Raw genomic sequence first — 18,094 nt, 5'->3', positions numbered from 1 at the left:
ACAGTTCCTACATTTATAACACTTTCGGCGTGAGCCGGACCAACAGACATAATGCTCTTTTTGAGATTTATCTGGGTCGCCGTGAAAACGGCGTTTGAGTACAGGCGAGCGGGTTGTGTAACGGGCTCGTTGGCTGTGAAATACACACCTCCAGTCACCTCTGCTGTGGGAACTGCGAAGCGTGCTGTTTTCGATGGCGGTCCGGCCGCAGCGGGACTCAACCATCATCGTCTTCTGACGGTGGTCAGGAAGACTTGGGAGGCTCGGGATTCAGCGCAATCTTAGGCCTGGGTCCCCGGGGGGGAGGCGGCCTGCGGCGGCTCGAGGAGCGTAAGCGCTGATGCGAGTCCCTGGGCTGACGGTGCTGTGAAGGTGGCGGTGGCGCTGTGTTCCGGCCTGGCAGCTGCGTTTTGGAGTGGCCTGACGCGGAACTTGAACGCCTGGGGATGAAGTGTCGCATGGCCTGCGACGTCTTCTGCACCTCTGTGTAGCGCTCAGCAAACCCTTTAACAGACGGGCCGAAGAGACCCGAAGGAGACACAGACGCGTCGCGGATGGTGGCTCTGTCAGAGTATTTCATGTCGGACAGCGTGAGCCACAAGTGTCTCTCGGTGACAGTGAGAGACGCCATGCTTCTTCCAATGGCCTGTGCAGCGGACTTGGTGGCTCGTAGAGCTAAGTCCGTGGCGCTTCTAAGATCCGTAAAGTTCTGAGGATCCGGGCCCACCTCATCCATAGAGCGGAGAAGGTTGGCTTGATAAACTTGAAGCACGGCTATGGAATGAAGTGCTGAAGCGGCTTGACCGGCGGCGGCATAAGCGTGACCGATGAGGGCCGAAGTACTCCGGCAGGCTTTGGAAGGCAAAGCGGGTTTGGACTGCCATCCCGCGGATGGCGGGCAGAGGTGGGTTGCTACCACTTCCTCGACGGGAGGAATGGACTGGTAGCCCTTGTCTTTCGCGCCGTCGACAGTCGAGAGCGTCGAAGAGACAGATGCACGCAGCCTCACTGAAAAAGGCACCTTCCAACACTTAGACAGCTCCTCGTGCAGCTCGGGCAGGAAAGGAGCGGGTCTCGAGTGAGGCGTCGGGTGGCGTCCGGGGAGGAAACAGCCGTCAAGCCTGTTGGGCGCGGGCTCTTTGGGCAGCGACCAATCGAGGCCGAGGTCCTCCACGGCCTTGGTAAGGAGGCGGAGAAGCTCAGAGTCGATGCTGGCCCATACTCCACTTGACTCTTGCAGCAAAGGGGCGGGGTCCGGAATGGAGGCAAGAAGAGAGCAGCTGTCCTCTTCTACATTGCCTCCCTCGAACTCGTCGGGCACAGTGGGCGCTGGCCATCCATGAGCGAGGTGGGAGATTCGGTCAGCGAAGCACACAGGGATACCACCGGCATGCCTTCGTGAGGAAATTCATCTTCCGGGGGTCTCTGAGAGCGGCGCTTCTTACGGCGCGGCCCAGACGAGAGAAGCAGAAGAGAGGTGTCCACATCAAACACGGCCAGGACAATGACATGGTCATTGTGTCGCATTCCGGGCAGCCGCCATGGGAAATCGCATGTTCGGCGTGGTTTCTGCCCAGGCAGGAAGCGCACAGGATGTGGCGGTCCCCGTCGCTGAGCTGGGCTCTACACGAGCCGCATTTTGAGGAACGAGGCATTTGTAACAACGCCTCGGCTCTTTTAGCGGAAAACACTTGTGTGTCGCGGCGGCGAATACAAACGGAAGCAAGGAAAGGATATGAGCGCGCGGATGGCGCAGCAGGAGCAGCGGCGAAAGACGACCGGCTTCCTCAGTCACTATTCTGCAATGCAGTTGCTCGTCCCGCTGCAGTGCCTCTTCGACGGCGCAGGCTTCTTCTCCGGAGATCCAGCGATGTGAATACTTCGCTGAAGAGATGAAAAATCAATGAGCATCCAATCGGGACTGGGCTTATATAGGCATAAGCCACGCCCATTCTGGCGGGCCGTGACGATTGAGGGCGCCCGCGCCCTCATTGGTGCTTACGTCACGAGAAGCCTCTCGATAGGTTGCAGCAGTTGCCGCAGAGCGACCAATAGGCGTAAACTAATACAACTAATACAAAATTAAGGATAATTTTTGGCTTCAGTATTCTCGAGAAAAGGGATTTTCCCGTAGCGTAAGCTAGCTTACGCAACACGAGAGTACTCTCGTAAGAGAACTATCCCTTTAACATATCTTTTTTACTGTAATCGATATTTTCAATATCAAAATATGATTTTAATATTCATGCTGTTCATCACAATAATCGCAATGGACACAAGTCCCCAAAAAATTTATAAAAAGTGGGATTTCATTTTGTAGGTTGTTTTATAATACAGCAAGAAAGTCAACACCATATTTGAGTCAAAATGCTTTTATTTGGCAGCAATAAAACAACAAAGCATTGCTGTTACAACAGCTAAGAATATTTGAACATTATACTAACAGAACGAAAGATTAATTGTTGAGCATTGACTGATTTAGGACAGTCCTATGTAAGTTTGTGAGTGTGTGTGTGAATGAATGCATGCTATCTATGTCTTTGTGTGATGTGTGTGTGTGTTTCACTGGTCATCATCATCACACTGCTGTGTGTTCAGGCTCTCGGTCACTGCTTTCTGGGATGTGTGTGTGGCGTCACAGCTGATGGTTGTTGCTCTGCTCCACTCACTCTCAGTGAGACTCAGGCTGCTGCTCCAGCTGTACAGTCCATCCTTCTGCAGAACACTGGGACTCAGATTCACAGCAGAGCTCCTGCTACTGCCATCCACCTTCCAGCTCAGCGTCCAGTCAGAGGGGAATCCCTTACTGCCCAAACACAGCACTGTAGCCTTACCCTGCTGCAGCTCGGCTCTGGAGGGGGGCAGGACCGTGAGGGTGGGACGAGTGGCAGCTAGAGAGAGAGAGAGAGAGAGAGAGAGAGAGAGAGAGAGAGAGAGAGAGAGAGAGAGAGAGAGAGAGAGAGAGAGAGAGAGAGAGAGTGAGTGAGTGAGTGAGTGAGTGAGAGAGAGAGAGTTTCATTCTTCTTAAAATCAGTCTTTCACTTCCCTTTAAGAGATTCAGAGTTAATCACGCAGATCTGAAGAGCACACATTTTACTGAATCATATTATTCTGATTTTAGTCTAATCTGGAGTAATAACATTAATATATTCAGTACTTATAAATATATATATATATATATATATATATATATATATATATATATAGCGATAACATATCAGATTAAAATGTATATATTACATTTTTATCTATTCTGATTTAAAAATATATTCAGAGTTTATTAAAACAAATTATTTTGTATTTTATGCAGCACGAAAATTAAGATGATTTACTTTGTTTTAACATAAAAAAAATATATCAAGAGTAAAATAATACATTTGTGAAAAACACCAATATGATAATGTATTTAAAATACATTTATTTCATACTAAGAAAACTACAAATCCATTAACATATATACTGACATATTGCATGAGACTTATTGATATAAATATTATAATTAAACTTTATTTCGAGTAATTCTCTATTGCAGAATGCACATTTCTTAATATTAAGCCTAAAATGTGTTTCACAATTATTAAGGATGATCTCTGTATGATTATTTAAATGCAAGATATTTAATACCTAAAGTATATTTGCAATAGTTCCACTTTAGCACAATCAAAATAATATATGGATAACCAAAGTGCATTAAGTACAAAATGAGTTGTTCCGATTTAGCAGACTTTAAGTATACCAATTTAGTATAGTAGTACAATAGCAAGATATTTATATTATAAAAATAAATGTATTTGTAGTATAATTATCATAAAATAAATTTATTTCAAATACATTTTATTATATGTATTTTTCACTAGGGAATACACATTCAGAATTATAATCAAGTCTAAAATATAACAATATATTTATATTATTAATATAAATCCAGTTATACAGCATATAATTACAGTACAGTAATAATTAACACCTGAAACAGAAGTTAAATATATTTCTGTATTATCTTAAACATAAATATAGTCAAGAATATTTATTAACAATTATAATTTGTTTGTATAAAAATATACATTATTATTTTTTGAAACAGAAAGAGATTTACTTACTTCCAACTGAGAGTCGTGTTCCTCCACCGAACGTCCACCACAGTGATACAAACCCAATGAGTGGCTGTACAAAAACCTCCTGCACTAAAACTGACACTGACAGAGTTACACTAACATCAACTCTAACACTGACACTGACACTAAAACTGTATCTTAGTTTAGTTTCGCTCAGTCAGCTGAAAAAAGAAATACATTTTTAATGAATAAAATCTTGCTAAATGTATTTTGATTGTTTTTTGAGGTTTATTCCATGATGCATCTGAAAGTGTTTTGCATATTAACTGAACACTGCGCTTAAAACTCCACTGATGATTATTAGTGTGTGACACCGACACACACACACACACACACACACACACACACACACACACACACACACACACACACACACACACACACACACACACACACACACACACACACACACACACACACACACACACACACACACACACACACACACACACACACACACACACATACATACATACAACAATGATTTCTCTTATTCTAATGCTGTGGACACTCGGTCTGCTTGCTCAAGGTTCAAAAATATGTTTTCTACATTATAATGATAACATTTGTAATTTCTTTGTTAACTTTTTTTAAAATTTGTACTTTGTTTTATATTTTTATGCATTACAGCTTTTTTCGATTGCTAAACGACAGTGAGCACAACTGACTCTAACTACAGTCTGCACTACCAACAGTCACCTGAGCTAAACAGTTCACATCACCTGCAAAACTCATTCCAAGCAACACAACTCTTAACACACGGCTCAAAACAGGCTCAGTGCAGCCAAACACTATACACAACCCTCACTGAGATAACACACACTGTCACTCAGAACACACTGAGAGGAAAAACACTAGCATCAAACACCAATACAGAAAATACTAACTTTTCATCTTTACAGTTTGAACAATTTCAGTGACTTCATACAAAGTTATATTTTCTTCAAAGAAAAGAGTGACATGATTTATTTACATTTTTAGAACATAACAATTCTTTAAGGTAAATGAAAATTAGCAGTTTGCTTCAATAGTCTGTAGTAATTTACGGAATTACAGTAATGAGAAAAAAAATTTTGAAACTAAAAGTACATACTGTAATTCGAACAAATAATTGAGGGGCTAATCCTGCCTCTCTCTAGCATCAGGCCACAGGTTTTCATCAACATCACATCTAATGTTCTCTCTTGCCATGCACCTGGGGAAGAACCTTCTGGAGTGCCTTATCCATCCCTGGCAGTTCTCTGGACTCGTGTCCTCACATCCGGCACGCATCCGCCCTCTCCCTGCCACCCTTCTCCCTCCACGAACCCGTCTTCCTTGTTCCATTTCCAAAATTAGTCTTTCTGAGCTCTACCTATATATATATATATATATATATATATATACATATATACATATATATATATATATATATATATATATATATATATATATATATATATATATATATATTCTGTTTTGAATGTGTGGTTCACAGTTTTGACAGCAGTGTGTTAGCATTTGAACAAAGTGCTGTAAATCCACAGTGTTGTGCAGGTTGTGGTTAAAGTCATGGGATAAGTGTGTAGAGTTTTGAAAACTGTGTTCAAGCAATGAAAAATTAACTAGAGTTTGGTCCACATGAACTGCTGCTGTGCAGACTGTAGTTAGAGTTTTGCACATGTGACTCCAGTTGTGCCCACTGTCGTTTAGCAATCGAAAAAAACAGTAATTTGAACTGTTTGATGCAAGCTTCTTTTGATTTGTTTTTGAACTCTCTCTCAGTGTCTCATCAAGAGGTCCAGACTCCTGAGTCTCTGTGTGTTACAGCAGGAGATTCAGTCTCTATAAGCTGCACTGGGACCAGTGGAGTTGATGATGACATGAGCTGGTATCTGCAGAAACCTGGAGAAGCTCCTAAACTTCTGATCTATAAAGCAAGTCGACTTCAATATGGAGTCCCAGATCGGTTCAGTGGAAGTCAAGCTGGACTTCATATCACACTAAATCTACGTGGAGTCCAGCCTGAGGATGAAAGCTTGTTTTTTATCTTTAAAGACTGGAATTATAAGCTTTATTATATGCAGCATGAAATACATCACATTCTGACATCACATTATACTGTATATGAACATGTGAACTCATGCCATCTTAACATACTGAAACTATTCTCTTTTAAGTGATACTTTCAATATTAAAATATGATGTTAGTATTCATGTTCTTATATCCACAAGTTACAGTATGCTTTATTTAAAAATGTATACTATAAAAGTAATTAACAAACATGAAAATAATATATTTTACGTTCTAATTTTGCCATGTATACCAGAAACTTTGAATACATTTTTACAGTTTTTTTCGATTGCTAAACGACAGTGGACACAACTGGAGTCACATGTGCAAAACTCTAGTCTGCACAGCAGCAGTTCATGTGGACCAAACTCTAGTTCGTTTTTCATTGCTTTAACACAGTTTTCAAAACTCTACACACTTATCCCATGACTTTAACCACAACCTGCACAACACTGTGGATTTACAGCACTTTGTTCAAATGCTAACACACTGCTGTCAAAACTGTGAACCACACATTCAAAACAGAATAGATTTCAGCCTTGTGCCTTTCAAACACTGCTGACTGCAATTTCAGCTGAAAGGCTAAGCAGGTGTCTTGTTTTAGACTTGTTAGTGAACGAACACACACACACATACACACACACACACACACACACACACACACACACACACACACACACACACACACACACACACACACACACACGTACACACACACACACATACACTCACCTAAAGGATTATTAGGAACACCATACTAATACTGTTTGACAAGCTTTTGGTGAGCTCGTGCAAATTGTCTGCTAGAGGTCAGAGGAGAATGGGCCGACTGATTCAAGCTGATAGAAGAGCAACTTTGACTGAAATAACCACTCGTTACAACCGAGGTATGCAGCAAAGCATTTGTGAAGCCACAACACGCACAACCTTGAGGCGGATGGGCTACAACAGCAGAAGACCCCACCGGGTACCACTCATCACCACTACAAATAGGAAAAAGAGGCTACAATTTGCACGAGCTCACCAAAATTGGACAGTTGAAGACTGGAAAAATGTTGCCTGGTCTGATGAGTCTCGATTTCTGTTGAGACATTCAGATGGTAGAGTCAGAATTTGGCGTAAACAGAATGAGAACATGGATCCATCATGCCTTGTTCCCACTGTGCAGGCTGGTGGTGGTGGTGTAATGGTGTGGGGGATGTTTTCTTGGCACACTTTAGGCCCCTTAGTGCCAATTGGGCATCGTTTAAATGCCACGGCCTACCTGAGCATTGTTTCTGACCATGTCCATCCCTTTATGACCCCCATGTACCCATCCTCTGATGGCTACTTCCAGCAGGATAATGCACCATGTCACAAAGCTCGAATCATTTCAAATTGGTTTCTTGAACATGACAATGAGTTCACTGTACTAAAATGGCCCCCACAGTCACCAGATCTCAACCCAATAGAGCATCTTTGGGATGTGGTGGAACGGGAGCTTCGTGCCCTGGATGTGCATCCCACAAATCTCCATCAACTGCAAGATGCTATCCTATCAATATGGGACAACATTTCTAAAGAATGCTTTCAGCACCTTGTTGAATCAATGCCACGTAGAATTAAGGCAGTTCTGAAGGCGAAAGGGGGTCAAACACAGTATTAGTATGGTGTTCCTAATAATCCTTTAGGTGAGTGTATGTATATATATATATATATATAGGTAGAGCTCAGAAAGACTAATTGTCTTGTGGCCTGATGCTAGAGAGAGGCAGGATTAGCCCCTCAATTATTTGTTCGAATTACAGTATGTACTTTTAGTTTCTACCTTTTTTTGTCATTACTGTAATTCCGTAAATTACTACAGACTATTGAAGCAAACTGCTAATTTTCATTTACCTTAAAGAATTGTTATGTTCTAAAAATTTAAATTATTCATGTGAAAGAATGTCACTCTTTTCTTTGAAGAAAATATTACTTTGTATGAAGTCACTGGAATTGTTCAAACTGTAAAGATGAAAAATTAGTATTTTCTGTATTGGTGTATGATGCTAGTGTTTTTCCTCTCAGTGTGTTCTGAGTGACAGTGTGTGTTATCTCAGTGAGGGTTGTGTATAGTGTTTGGCTGCACTGAGCCTGTTTTGAGCCGTGTGTTAAGAGTTGTGTTGCTTGGAATGAGTTTTGCAGGTGATGTGAACTGTTTAGCTCAGGTGACTGTTGGTGTGATACATCTGATCGAGCACTCGGTGCTCGACTGTTTGGGACTGCAGCACTCCTAGTGTGCAGCCTCGGATTAGCCAGGCCTGTGTGTTATTGTTGAGAAGAGGGTCCGGCCATTAAAATGAGCACGAGTTACCACAGTTCTGTCTCCGTGTGTATATCATTCAGAAACCTAATGTAGGGACCCACGGTCCGAACCAGGTCACAGAATAAGACCACAACAGTTGGTAGTGCAGACTGTAGTTAGAGTTTTGCACATGTAGCTCCAGTTGTGCTCACTGTCGTTTAGCAATCGGAAAAAAATTTAAATGTCCATTCCATTCTCCTGTAACATATAGCATTTCCATAATCCAGACTAAAAAAAAAATATATATATATAGTTGTTGTTTTTTTATGTTTTTTTTATTGTTTGTTTAGTATTGTTCTCTGTACAAGCTGAAAACTAACATATCTCAGGCTTCACTAAACAAAATTCACAAATGTTGTCTTTTGGACCTTTCAATAACTTTCAATAACTGTCTATTTGTATATATATATATATATTTTTTATTATTAAATTATTCATTGTAAAAAAATAATACAGTAAAGACATTGTTAAAATAGTCCAAGTGACTACAGTGGCTCAACCACAAGTTTACCAAGCGACGAGAATACTTTTTGTGCGAAAAAAACAACAAAAATAACGACTTTTATTGACCATTTCATCCATGACTGAATTCATTCAGGCCCACACAGACAAAAATGAATAGTTCAATAAAAGTCGTTATTTTTGTTGTTTTTTGCGCACAAAAAGTATTCTCGTCGCTTAAACTTGTGGTTGAGACAGTTCATCAACCGTCTGTGTATCTGTGTGTTTGTGTGTAAAGTCAGTGAGGTGAATAATGATCTTCAACTTCAACATCTGCAGAAGTCTCAGCCAAGGAGGTTTTTGTATGATGCTTTTACACTGTGTGAACACCCAGTCTGTGGTACCAGAGACCCCCTTGTTATATAGACTCTGACAGTAATAAACTCCTGAATCTTCAGGCTGGACTCCACTGATAGTCAGAGTAAAATCCATGTGGTTTCCACTTTCACTGCCACTGAATCTAGAAGAAACACCTGAAGCTCTCTCTGATGTTAAATAGATCAGGAGTTTAGGAACTTCTCCGGGAATCTGATGGTACCAGGACATGCAATACATGTTGGATTCAGCACAGTTTACTGCTGGTTTATGATTACAGAGAATAGAGACAGTCTGATCAGGCTGCACTGTTTGAGCTTCAGATTGAGTCAGAGTTTGTCCCACAGAACCTGAAGAGAGAGAATAAAATGCATAAAATGAAATCTAAATCTTGATCTGAGCATCTGTGGACTTGTTGATTTCTTAATTTCTGCCTTTAGGTCTGAATCTAATTATATTAATTTCTACATACTTACTCCATATGCAGGTTGTGAGTGTCCAAATAATGACGGCTATTAAAGTCATGTTTGCTTTTGGATCTGCTATCATGAAGAAGAGCTGTCAGTCATAAAACCATAAACTCACATATCTATAAAGACCTCCAGTGCACTGAAGCGTGCAGTTCATATGCAAAGTGTCTTCAATGTAAATGTCCTTTCTGAGAACAAGAACCTCTTACTGTCAAGAAACATATTTCAGGTGGTAATTTTTTTTTTCTTGAACATCTTAAAAAGTGTAATGATCTCAGTTGCTGACAAATGAAAGTAATAATAACTGATTTTACTCTTGTTCTGCTGTTACATGGTAACACTTTATAATAACGTTCAGTTGTAAATCATTTATAAGTGTTTAGTTAAATGAACCAATCATTTACAAGTGATATAATCACATAATTACATTTATATTAGCAAGTGATATACAAATATTTTTTGTATGTTTTGTAAATTCAGTTATAAGTCATTTACATTTGATTAGTTAATCATTAACTAATCATTTACAAAACATTACTATGCGTTTCATAAATGTTTACAGTTTTTCTCAATTGTTTACACACATTTTCTGGTACTTGAGACACAATGACCACAACATGTAACTCATTCACCATCCCCCTGAACCAATTCTGCTAAACTACAAGCACAATTCCTGCTTTACACTCAAATTCTAAAGTTCTAAAACACACTTTTTTCAAAACACTACACACAATTCTCTGCTTTTGGCACAATTTTCATGCAGAAAATCTCTTGTTTTCACAAGGAACACACTGCCATTCAAATATGCACACTGACTCATCACATGGGCAAACACCCGTCACACAGTTTTACAATTAGCAATCAGAGCTTTAGCATAAAAGGGCAACAGATCAGCTCTTCAATGGTGCAATGGATGCCAACATTGGATTTTTGTTTTTTTTTACTGTAACTGTATACAGTAAATTCTTCTATTGTTTTGTATGTAGACCACTGTATGTACAACTTTGTGTTGGTTGGGATGTACACTGTGTACATTGTTTTTATGGGAAAAATAAAATATATTTTTTACCATGTATTTGAGTATAAAAACAATATTCTCAAATATTTTACAGCACACTTATGTATGTACTGTCTGTAGCAAGTGTAACACTGTGCAAAAAAAAGTCCTAAGTCATTATGATGAATGGAGAAGAAGTGTTTTCCACATCAGCACATCAGTGTTCAACTGGTTCTTATAAATGTCTATTCATATGATGGTTTGTGTCATATTTGAAAACAAAATACCATTTTGAGAAGAAATAACATTGTTTTGAATGTAAAGTTTCATTTTGCAGGAGAATTGAGGGGTTTTGCCCATTGTGTGTGTTTTTTTGGATTTGTGTGTAGAGTTCTGAGAATATGAGGTATGCTTTCAGAAACTGTGTGTAAACAATCGAGAAAAACTGTAATATATCTAATGGGATTTTATTGTGTTTTAAATTAAATGTGAAATGTATAGAAAGTAAAGGAACATATTTGTCTTCAAAATGGAGCTGACACACCATCAGTACTCTTTGTCTCCTATCTAATAATAAACATTTATGTAAGATACAGCAGGAAAATTAGAAATTTCCCAAATGTCCATCCTACTATACATAGAAAATACTTTTTTATTGTGTTTAATCAGAACACTTATACTAAATATAAAATATAAAAATACAAGTAATACAATATTACTTATGATAGTCTTTTACAGGACATAATGAAATGATTATTTTCTAAAAATGATGACTGATTCTTTTCAGGTTGACATTTATAATTTGATTAACTGAGTATTTATTCAATTTCTAATTTCATTCTGCACTTACTTCCAGCACTCAGTTTAGTTCCTCCACTGAAAGTCCACAATGATTCTCATTCATTCAATGAACAAAAACCTCCAGAATATTTAAAGAGCAATAGAAGTCAGCAATAGAATCCTGCAAAAATGCATGTCTGATTGTTTTAGCACATTATGTAAATCCTGGAGGAAACTGAATGTGTGTTTGACAGGAGTCTGTTGAGTGGAGAGTGTTTTGCATGTTTACACTCACAAAACTCCTCATGATCAGTGTGTGTTCAGTCCCGCCAGAGTCACTGACACACCAAACAATAATGGCTCTTCTAATTCTGGCTACACTGACTCGCTTGCTCACTGACATTGACGAAGGCAAAGAGCAGAAACTTATGTCAACTTTATCTCCTGTCTGTAATAAAAGATTTTTAGAGTGCAGACCTTTCTTGTATTTTTGATTTGATACATAGCTCAGCACCTAAAATTTTTACATTATAAACAGTTTATTACATTAATAATGTCATACCATAATACATTATGCTTTTTTATTACATTATGCTTTGTTGTTACATTATGAGTTGCTACACGTCTTTTATTCCGAATAGACGGTCAGAGCCGGATTTACTTCAAATTGTGAATTTGTGACAGGCAAAATACATTTGTGACTACACTCTTCACCGCACCTCAAAAATACATAAAACATTAGCCTTTATATAGTGTTTTCTTTTAGTAAAGAAAACACTGCTGTACTTATTCAAAGAACCAGTTCTTTATTTACCCTTGAAAACAAGCAGAGACGGACCAAAATCATTGTGGCACAAACTCTTGTCAATACATTTGTTAAATATTTGCAAAGGACAGATAACCATAAAGGGTGACAAATGATGATGTATGACGAAAATGACAAATGACGAAACATGGACTTTCTGCCCGACAGCAACAATATTATACATTTTATTATTTTATAAAGTAATTGTTGTACAGAGTTAATTAGCATTAGTGAAATTATAATGAAAAATCAAATTATTGCTCCTTATTGTAATTAAAACCATTTAACAACTTGTATGGTGTTCGGGCACGACTCATTGGCCGTGGCTCATTTTCTGTGAAGAATATATATCAGAACACATTTTCAATGACCACACACTGTTATTATTACTTTCATTTGTCAGCAACTGAGATCATTACACTTTTTAAGATGTTCAAGAAAAAAAAAATTACCACCTTAAATATGTTTCTTGACAGTAAGAGCTTCTTGTTCTCAGAAAGGACATTTACATTGAAGACACTTTGCATATGAGCTGCACGCTTCAGTGCACTGGAGGTCTTTATAGATATGTTAGTTTATGGTTTTATGACTGACAGCTCTTCTTCATGATAACAGATCCAAAAGCAAACATGACTTTAATAGCCATCATTATTTGGACACTCACAACCTGCATATGCAGTAAGTATGTAGAAATTAATATAATTAGATTCAGGCCTAAAGCCAGAAATTAAGAAATCAACAAGTCCACAGATGCTCAGATCAAGATTTAGACTTCATTTTATGTATTTTATTCTCTCTCTTCAGGCTCTGTGGGACAAACTCTGACTCAATCTGAAGCTCAAACAGTGCAGCCTGATCAGACTGTCTCTATTCTCTGTAATCATAAACCAGAAGTAAACTGTGGTAAAACAGGTGATACCTCTAAGAAATGTATGTCCTGGTACCATCAGATTCCTGGAGAAGTTCCTAAACTCCTGATCTATTTAACATCAGAGAGAGCTTCAGGTGTTTCTTCTAGATTCAGTGGCAGTGAAAGTGGAAACCACATGGATTTTACTCTGACTATCAGTGGAGTCCAGCCTGAAGATTCAGGAGTTTATTACTGTCAGAGTCTATATAACAAGGGGGTCTCTGGTACCACAGACTGGGTGTTCACACAGTGTAAAAGCATCATACAAAAACCTCCTTGGCTGAGACTTCTGCAGATGTTGAAGTTGAAGATCATTATTCACCTCACTGACTTTACACACAAACACTCAGATACACAGACGGTTGATGAACTGTTGATGTTCGTAGTCACACACTCATCAACACATTCTACATATTTTATATAAAAAAAAACATCAGAATGTCTCAAACATGAATTACACATGAATTACAGATTATAACAATAAAATACATCCAAAATTAATATGAAAGAAAGCTCACCGTGATCAACACTTATGTAATGAAAATGGAGATTTCACATCAGTCCCTCATGAAATACCACTAAAATAAAATAAATAAATAAATAACAAGCTGTCTGCAGTTCAACTGAATCTCTATTTGCTTTATTCCATAATAGAAAACAATGTATTCATCCAGACATGCTTTAACTAGTTTTTTTTAAACTTTTTTTTGTCCATTGCTTCCTCTGTTATCAATCAAAGTAAGTTTTCCTGTATGATAATTAAGATCAAATATTTAAAAAGTTTGTTTTCATGCATTGAAGTTTACCATTCATATAAATGATAACATGTAAACTAAAAGAATCAATAGAACTTCATCTATTTGTGTCTGTAGATTATACATATCTGTAAAGGCCAAATATATTTTTTTTTTTCTCATGCTGAGCCAGAAGAACTCCACTTCAGTAAAGCACGCACTTTACAGATTTATTCCCTATATTACAGAGGGGTTTGTTCACATATGCCTGATTTTATGGGCCACGTCATTTTATTCCTAAAAATATGGTGATTTTTTTTCCTGGCTGTGGATGATATTTTCAGATTTTTGAAATGATAAAAATAGATTTCCAAAATCCCCTCCATACAAACTCTTGACTCTAATATGTCAACAAAATCTATTTATTTTATTTTTTATTTATTCTTTATTTGAAAGGGGACAGTGTACATTAATCAACATTAAAACAATGTAAATGTACCCGAGTTAGCTCAAAAGTGCTAATTTTCATAGTCTCCCAGCCAGATGTAAAACAGGCAGCCTTTAAAAATAATCACGAGTATAAAATCACAAGATAAAATTACATACAACACATTGTGGTTAATAAATACAATTCATGTAAAATAATTATATAATGTTTAAATGCACACCAAGAGCATTAGTGCCCACAAGTTTGGCTCTCTACAAGCCATTTTTTTTGCATTATTTTTGAAAGAAAAGAGTGACAAAGACTCTCTGATGGTTACCGGCACTGTGTTCCATTGCTGAACTGTTCTTACAGAGAAAACAGCCTGACCAAAATCTGACACACAAACTTTTGATGCAAATTAAATGCAAATTAGTGCAATTAGAAAATGCCTTGTTTGTATATATAAACACACAATTTCAGAAAACTAGATAAAAAATTTTGTGATTCTTCATGTTATCAATCAACTGGGGAAGTATGATGAAATCTATTAGTTCTTTTTTTTTTTTCTTTTTTTTTTTACCCTATTCATCTCTTGTGCATGCCTTCATTTTTTTATTCATCCTGTTTAAATGCATAAATCTTGAGAGTCAGAATTCAGACCCTTTTATCTACATTTAATGTAAAATTAGTATAAAAGATTTCTTAAATACCTTATTTTAGAGTTATTTTTTAATATACAGGTCCTTCTCAATAAATTAGCATATTGTGATAAAGTTCATTATTTTCCATAATGTAATGATAAAAATTAAACTTTCATATATTTTAGATTCATTGCACACCAACTGAAATATTTCAGGTCTTTTATTGTTTTAATACTGATGATTTGGGCATACAGCTCATGAAAACCCAAAATTCCTGTCTCAAAAAATTAGCATATCATGAAAAGGTTCACTAAACGAGCTATTAACCTAATCATCTGAAACAACTAATTACCTCTAAACACCTGCAAAAGATTCCTGAGGCTTTTAAAAACTCCCAGCCTGGTTCATATCTCAAAACCGAAATCATGGGTAAGACTGCTGACCAGAATGCCATCATTGACACCCTCAAGCAAGAGGGTAAGACACAGAAAGAAATTTCTGAACGAATAGGCTGTTCCCAGAGTGCTGTATCAAGGCACCTCAGTGGGAAGTCTGTGGGAAGGAAAAAGTGTGGCAAAAAACGCTGCACAACGAGAAGAGGTGACCTGACCCTGAGGAAGATTGTGGAGAAGGACCGATTCCAGACCTTGGGGGACCTGCGGAAGCAGTGGACTGAGTCTGGAGTAGAAACATCCAGAGCCACCGTGCACAGGCGTGTGCAGGAAATGGGCTACAGGTGCTGCATTCCCAAGGTCAAGCCACTTTTGAACCAGAAACAGCGGCAGAAGCGCCTGACCTGGGCTACAGAGAAGCAGCACTGGACTGTTGCTCAGTGGTTGCTCAAATTTTGCATGTCATTCGGAAATCAAGGTGCCAGAGTCTGGAGGAAGACTGGGGAGAAGGAAATGCCAAAATGCCTGAAGTCCAGTGTCAAGTACCCACAGTCAGTGATGGTCTGGGGTGCCATGTCAGCTGCTGGTGTTGGTCCACTGTGTTTTATCAAGGGCAGGGTCAATGCAGCTAGCTATCAGGTGATTTTGGAGCACTCCATGCTTCCATCTGCTGAAAAGCTTTATGGAGATGAAGATTTCATTCTTCAGCATGACCTGGCACCTGCTCACAGTGTCAAAACCACTGGTAAATGGTTTACTGACCATGGTATTACTGTGCTCAATTGGCCTGCCAACTCTTCTGACCTGAACCCCATAGAGAATCTGTGGGATATTGTGAAGAGAAAGTTGAGAGACGCAAGACCCAACACTCTGCACTGTAAAAACAAACCTATAGAATCTACCCAATAAAATTGAGGTAACAATTTGCACTCACTTTGTTTGGGTAGATTTCATCCCATATTTTTTAATAGAGAGTACCTACATTTAATGGCTATGACATACTAAACAAAATTAGGTAAAGTCTACCTAATATTTCTCAATACATTACACAACTAATTACTGAGTAATAATTACTCTATTGTTAGCAGGCAAAAGTCCATCTATTTAATTTTTATTAATAATAATAAGTCAATAGAAATAATTAAAAATTACTTATTCAGATATGGTTAAATTTACCTAAAAATGGCCAGACACAGGATATTTCATCTATTACTTTTTTATTGACCAAAAAACAAACATTTCAAACTAACAAAGGAACTACAAAAGAGCCCTCTTACATTCATATAACATACAACTTCTTCAAAACTTTCAATTTAAAAATAATGGGAAGTCAGAATATACATTAAAAGCAACAAATCTCTCTCACATTTTGTTATTTCAAACAGATCTCATTTACCTTAATGGACTGACATGTAATTTGGATACAAACAAACATTACATTTGTTATAAACTTAACACAAATTAATGTAGGTAAAAAATAACCATTATTCAACATCCAATTTTAAGCGACATACAACTTCATTTCACTCACGTGATAACACTTTACAATAAGGTTTCATTAGTTAACATTAGTTAAATGGTTATTCACCCAAAACTTGAAATTCTGTCATCATTTAGGCTACTCACCCTCATGTTGTTCCAAACCCATAAGACTTATGTTCACAAATGAAGGTCTTTTTGATGAAATCTGAGAGATTTCTGTCCCTCCATTTGCAGTCTACACAACTTTGAAGCTTCAAAAAGTTCATAAAGAGATCGTAAAACTAATCCTTATTAATTAAGTGGTTTAGCGCAAATGTTCTGAAGAAAGACAATCACTTTATATGATGAACAGATTAAATGTAGGCTTTTATTCACATATAAACATTCATCAACTCAGACATCAGTTGTGGTAAACGGAAGCTCAAACATGTTCCCTTGATGTGCGAGAACCAATGAGGTTCATTCTCGTGTTACGCAGCACATTTCAGCTTCAGCAAGAACCAATGAGCTTCTATTTGTTCGCTGAACAATGTTTATGTGAATAAAAGCCTAAATTGAATATGTTTATCATAAAAAGGATCGTCTCTCTTCAGAAAATTTGAACTTAACCACTTAATTCATATGGATTTGTTTAACAATCTCTTCATGAACTTTTTGAAGAGTCAATGAGTTAGTTGTAGACTGTCAATGGAGGGAGAGAAATCTCTCAGATTTCATTAAAAATATCTTTATTTGTGTTCTGAAGATAAAAGAAGGTCTTACAGGTTTGAAACGACATGAAGGTGAGTAATTAATGACATAACTTAAATGTTTGGGTGAACTAGGCTATCATTTTAACTACTTTGAATGAACAACACTTCTACAGCATTTATTAATCTTAGTTCATGTTAATTTCAGCATTTATCAATTAATTATTATAATAAAAAGTTGTTAACATTATAATGCACTGTGAACTAATATGAACAATGAACGACTGTAAATCTTAGTAAAGATTAATATTGTATTGCTCATTAATAGTCCATCTTAATTAATGCATTAACTAATGTTAACAAATGAAACCTTATTGTAAAGTTTTACCACTTACGTTATAAAACTTCTTCAACACTTCCCATTCAAAATAAACGCCTTCATGGGATGAAACAGTCT

At 37.7% G+C, this 18,094-nt stretch overlaps 1 protein-coding gene across 3 annotated transcripts in view; it reads right to left on the bottom strand.

Moving 5' to 3' along the window:
• Nucleotides 1–2,356: 2,356 nt before the first annotated feature.
• The window catches only part of LOC309510357 (immunoglobulin kappa light chain-like), a 33,017-nt gene continuing 17,279 nt past the window's right edge, over nt 2,357–18,094 (bottom strand). Inside the window, exons 1-4 of one of the 3 annotated variants that reach the window (XM_082185108.1) lie at nt 9,787–9,885; nt 9,320–9,660; nt 4,101–4,134; nt 2,357–2,891 (exon numbers count right to left, since the gene is read on the bottom strand). In XM_082185108.1, the coding sequence (XP_082041234.1) occupies nt 2,563–2,891; nt 4,101–4,134; nt 9,320–9,660; nt 9,787–9,859 (777 nt within the window). In that variant the 5' untranslated portion in view covers nt 9,860–9,885 and the 3' untranslated portion in view covers nt 2,357–2,562. Of the gene's footprint in view, nt 2,892–4,100; nt 4,718–9,319; nt 9,661–9,786; nt 9,886–18,094 lie in introns of those variants that run through there. The other 2 variants (XM_082185109.1, XR_014210322.1) reach the window with 2 other exon arrangements.

Source organism: Leuciscus leuciscus, assembly GCF_965113295.1.
Source record: "Leuciscus leuciscus genome assembly, chromosome: 12".
Classification (NCBI taxonomy): domain Eukaryota; kingdom Metazoa; phylum Chordata; class Actinopteri; order Cypriniformes; family Leuciscidae; genus Leuciscus; species Leuciscus leuciscus.
Note: the sequence above shows the minus strand (reverse complement) of the source record. Positions and strands in the feature narration are given on the sequence as shown.